Source organism: Haplochromis burtoni, unplaced genomic scaffold, assembly GCF_018398535.1.
Source record: "Haplochromis burtoni strain Fernald_Lab_line unplaced genomic scaffold, NCSU_Asbu1 Contig_71, whole genome shotgun sequence".
NCBI lineage: Eukaryota > Metazoa > Chordata > Actinopteri > Cichliformes > Cichlidae > Haplochromis > Haplochromis burtoni.
This window is the reverse complement of record NW_024582432.1, coordinates 1,504,572-1,509,360: the sequence shown is the minus strand read 5'-3', so window position 1 is coordinate 1,509,360 and position 4,789 is coordinate 1,504,572. Positions and strand designations below refer to the sequence as shown.

The 4,789-nt window shown below is 41.3% G+C and overlaps 1 protein-coding gene across 1 annotated transcript in view; it reads right to left on the bottom strand.

The window, feature by feature from the left end:
* Positions 1-3,509, bottom strand: part of hs3st3l (heparan sulfate (glucosamine) 3-O-sulfotransferase 3-like) — a 15,099-nt gene extending 11,590 nt beyond the window's left edge. Inside the window, exon 1 of the mRNA XM_005923770.2 lies at positions 2,690-3,509. Within this exon, the coding sequence (XP_005923832.1) occupies positions 2,690-3,192 (503 nt within the window). The 5' untranslated portion in view covers positions 3,193-3,509. The remainder of the gene's footprint in view (positions 1-2,689) is intronic.
* Positions 3,510-4,789: the final 1,280 nt, after the last annotated feature.

Genomic DNA, 4,789 nt, shown 5'->3' with positions numbered 1-4,789 from the left:
CCTGTACAAACTCCATCTTTGGTTCAAGTATTTAATCGGGAAAGCATGTCATGTTCTGGCATTTACATCTCACACATAAATTATAGAAGAGAAGCAAAACGAAATCAACTACATTTTGTTTAAAAAAAAATAGGATGCCTTTTTAAAGATATTTTGTAATTTATGTATTAAGTTCCTTCAAACTTGCACAGAAACAAGAATAACTTTACTTTCAATTGTCAAGAAATACATAATAATAATAACGATTGCGTGACCAGTAGCTAAGAAAGCAATTTGTGGTCACTCCAGAAGTAAGTCTCATAACTTGGCAGCCATCTTTAATACTTCTATGCACCCATTTACTCAGTTTGTTTTTGAGCATTGTCTATAATAGCTTTAACTTCACTGACACATAAAAAAATGTATGAAAGACCAGTCAAATCTGAAAAAAAAACTTTGGTCACTTTGCCCCAAAATAAAGTTTTTAAAGCTTTTGGCAATATTTACTTCTTTGTTAGAATTCATCTATCCATCCTTGTGGTTGTGGGGGGCTGGAGCCTATCCCAGCTACCATAGGGCAAGAAGTAGGGTACACTCTATGTGTTAGGCTTCCAGCCAGGGCTAACACATTGAGACAGACAACCATTTGCTTATGGGCCATTTAGAATAACCAGTTAACCTAACCTGACTAATTGCATGTCTTTGTACCGTGGGAGGAAGCTGGAATACTTGGAGAGAACACACATAAAACACAGAGAACATGCAAACTCCATACAGAACAGTGGAGTCAAACTCAGGACCTTCTTGCTGTGAGGCAACAGGGCTAACTTCCACACTACCATGCTGCCCGGTGTTACAGCAGATATCAAATAAGTGTAATTTTTTTGAGTGCTGTGTTTCTCTTATGATGCCGAAAAGTTTCCTCTACAGCTCAGCTTTGACCTTCATGATAGATTGGCTTTTGTTTTGTGAGAAATAGCTCAGCAGTGTGATTAAACTGTTTTCTTTGCAGTGATAGGACTAATAGGAGGTCCCAGACTCTCACTAGAAAGGCTTTTGTTCACATGATTATACATATATATATATATATTAAATAAAAATTAAAAAATTATAGAATAATATATATATATATATATATATATATATATATATTCAATTCTATAATTTTTTAATTTTTATTTAATATATATATAATAACTTCTTGAAAAAAAAAAAAAAAACTGCAGTCTTTTTTAAAACAACATTAGAAAATACAAATAAAAACAATAGTAATTTAAGAATTTTTTCAATAACCACAAACAAAGGGGTCCGTGTCCTTTGTCCTTTGTGAACTGCTTGTTATGAAGTGGTGTGAACACATCATTAACTCTCAGCGTAAAGTGACCTAGAGTCAGAGGTCAATTGACAGAGCTGACAGTGATGTCAAGTGGCCCAACATGCAGCGAGGCCCATCTGGTCTGAGGGTAAGATGTGACAATCTGGTGTCACATACACATAATCTTGTGGCACACACAGACATATACACACTCTCACACAGAGCAGACATGTAGGCAGACAGATGAGGCCTCTGTGGCTTTCTCAGTACTTCCAGATTTGTGGAATTTTCTCATTATGTTTACATCCCACAGTTTTTGACATGATGGTGGCTGTGGTGTGTTTTCCTGTCTTTGCATGTGATCACATCAATGTAAAAACACTCCCCAGGAAGCAGATATTACTTCTCTCACTTTATCTCTCTGAGTCATAGGTTAAATTGCTGCTGACGTATCAAACAGGCTCCCAGATCCAGGCCAATGAGAGCCATTATTGAGCCCCTGTAATATACTGTAAGCTGGTTAACAGCATGCAACACTGTATCCAGATTTGGATACAGTTTTAATCTGTCATATTTGGAGCAGTTTGCGGGTCTGTGGGTGCACAGGCTTACAGTAGGCACAGTTCGAAAAGCAGAATGAAAATCAAAAATGTGTAATCCAGCATCTGTTGGGAACTTTTTTTTCCCTTAAAGTCCCCTCTACCAGGTCTAAGAATGAGAGAGAGAGAGAGAGAGAGAGAGAGAGAGAGAGAGAGAGAGTGTGTGTGTGTGTGTGTGTGTGTGTGTGTGTGTGTGTGTGTGTGTGTGTGTGTGTGTGTGTGTGTGTGTGTGTGTGTGTGTTTGTTTCCAAGTTGTCATGAAACAGCCCAAGAACTGAGCCACATGACAACAGTAACATCTGGCTCTGGCTCCAGAGATGATTACTTTCCTGCTCTGTGAGAAGTCAGTCTGGGAGGCCTCTGCTCTCCTTCTCTGCAGCCCTACAAACAAACAGGCACGTATGCACGCACACAGCAAGTATGGCAAGTACACACGTGTACGCATGCACAGATTGGCATAGCCAGATGGCAAATTCTCTTTGACTGTCACCTAAACCTCTTCGGAATAGCAGTAGATGTGTTTGGGTACGCAAGATGAAGCTGGCGGTTGCTAATTGGCTCTCGAATGTAATACAGAAACCTAATACTGGAATCATTTGTGTCATTTAAATGACAAGAATCATTAGGGCACTGTAGCATTTTGGTTTTCTCTTTTAAAAAATACAGATTTTTGTAAGACACATCTTCTTAGGATAAACTTTGTAAAGGAAAAATAAAACAAAGAGCAACTCGTGCAAAAACTAAAGTACTTTCAGCACTTCTGGTGAGCTGGATTCTGTGCGTAAAGTGCCCGTACCTGTACCAGTCCAATCCCCGTGCGTAATGCCGGTCGAAGAAGTGCGGCTCAGACCCCAGGGCGCGGATGTCTGGATGGAGCCGCAGAAACTCCAGCAGTGCTCGGGTGCCTCCTTTTTTAACCCCTATAATCAGCGCCTGGGGTAACCTCCGAGTGGCTGTCCACTCTTTCCCGGAGCTGTTCGCCTCCAGCTCGGGATGCTCGCTGCCGAATGCGCCTTCTCCAGCTGCGGTGACACTCTCTTTGGCAAAACTGGTTTCGTTTCTCTCGTACGGCCATCCTGACCCCGACACGAGGAATTCGCTCGTGGGCGACTTTATTTCAGAGTTTTCTGTCAGTTCCGACTCGCAGCATCCAGTGAGAAAGTAGACCAACGAAAAGCAGAGGATGCTCAGCGAGGACGCGATGGTGAGCCGGTGGAAAAGCCGCCGCAGGTCCGTGTTCGGAGGGTGGTGGTGATGATGATGGTTGTAGTGGTGGTGGTGGTGGTAAAAAGTTGCCATTCCTCACAGGCCCATGTGTGATAATGGGCCATTCTACCACAAGTTCAGCTCACATCCTAACGCCATGAACATCCCGTGAACTCTTGGAGAGTCTCTGTCAGTCCGCTCCGCTGCTCTCCTGCTCGTTCACGTCGCGTGTTTGGAGCATATTGAGAACTCTTCGAACCATAAAGCCGCTCAAACTCAGTAAATCACTGGAACTAGTGTTTACGTGACATCCAGGATATGCGCCCACTTACTCACCCACCCTGGCAACCTAGGGGAACTAATAACGCTCTGATATCAGAGCCTCGCTGCAGCGGGTCTCTCTCTCTCTCTCTCTCTCTCTCTCTCTCTCTCTCTCTCTCCCTCTCTCTCTCTCTCTCCCCACTTCACTGGATTACTCTGCGTCTCTCTACCACGGCTTATCCTAAGGGGATTCACGTCCACAGTTTTCTCTCTCTCTCTCTCTTTTCCCTCAGATATCTTTGATTGCGGGGTTATGGCTTGGGGCTCTTTTAATTACAGTATTATTTATTTGGTGAAGACTTATAGAAGTTATTAAAGAAAAAGATCACCTCACATGTTCAGTAATCATTATTATCAAAAGAAATGATTGATTTCTGGGACTTTATGCTATAAATCAGCGCATCAAGCATTATCATCTCTCTCCATTGCATATTTGTATAGATGGAAAACTCTTCTGATGGATCCCCAAAGAAGTATTGGTGTCATTTGGATGTGGATTTATCGTACTTAGAGCTGAAACTGCTCTGTAAAACCTATGGCATAATTGGCTTAAGGGTCAGACAGTTTTAGATGTAGTACAGCCGCCAATAGTTAGCTGACTGACCTCAAATGACAGACTGTTAGCCCACAGTGAATCATTCAGAAATGCCTTGAAACCTTGTTTTCTGTGTAGGATGCAGTGATTCTGTTCTGATCCCTTACATGATAAACTCCCAAACTATTGACAAATGGTATTGATACATGAATCGAAAAGCGTACTTATTTTTGATCCAGGAAAAAGGTTTGCATGTCAAAAGTGAACGCTTTATCACTGGCATCAGGAGTGTGTTGAGTTGCAGTCTCCTGTTAGGGAGCTCTGCAATGTTGGCTTTTATTATTGCAGAGTGCGGAGCTAAGGTAGGGGTAATAGCTCATAGGAGACTCATTATTCCCCCTCCCAACCACACTTGCACAGTGCGTGTGCACACATGCACACACACACATACACGCACACGTTCACTTACCCACACAAATAAGCACATACTTCATGTTCCATTTGGCTTACCCCTGTCATTATCCCATAGCAGATGTGACCCATGCCATAAAACCACTGCATTGTCCTGCATAGATTAATAAAAGCCACCATCTATTTACAGCAAGATAAACTTTATGTTATTTAGCCATAATCATACTTCTATTTATTATAGTGATACATTTATTCATAAGAAAGTATTGTGAAAAGCTGAAGTGTATTGCCCCATTCCTGATTTTTTAGGATTTTTTTGTGGTTTTTGCATATTTGCCTCATTTAAATGTATCAGATCATAAAACAAATTTTAATATTAGACAAAGATAACCCAAGCAAATATAAAATGTTGGGTTTTTTTTT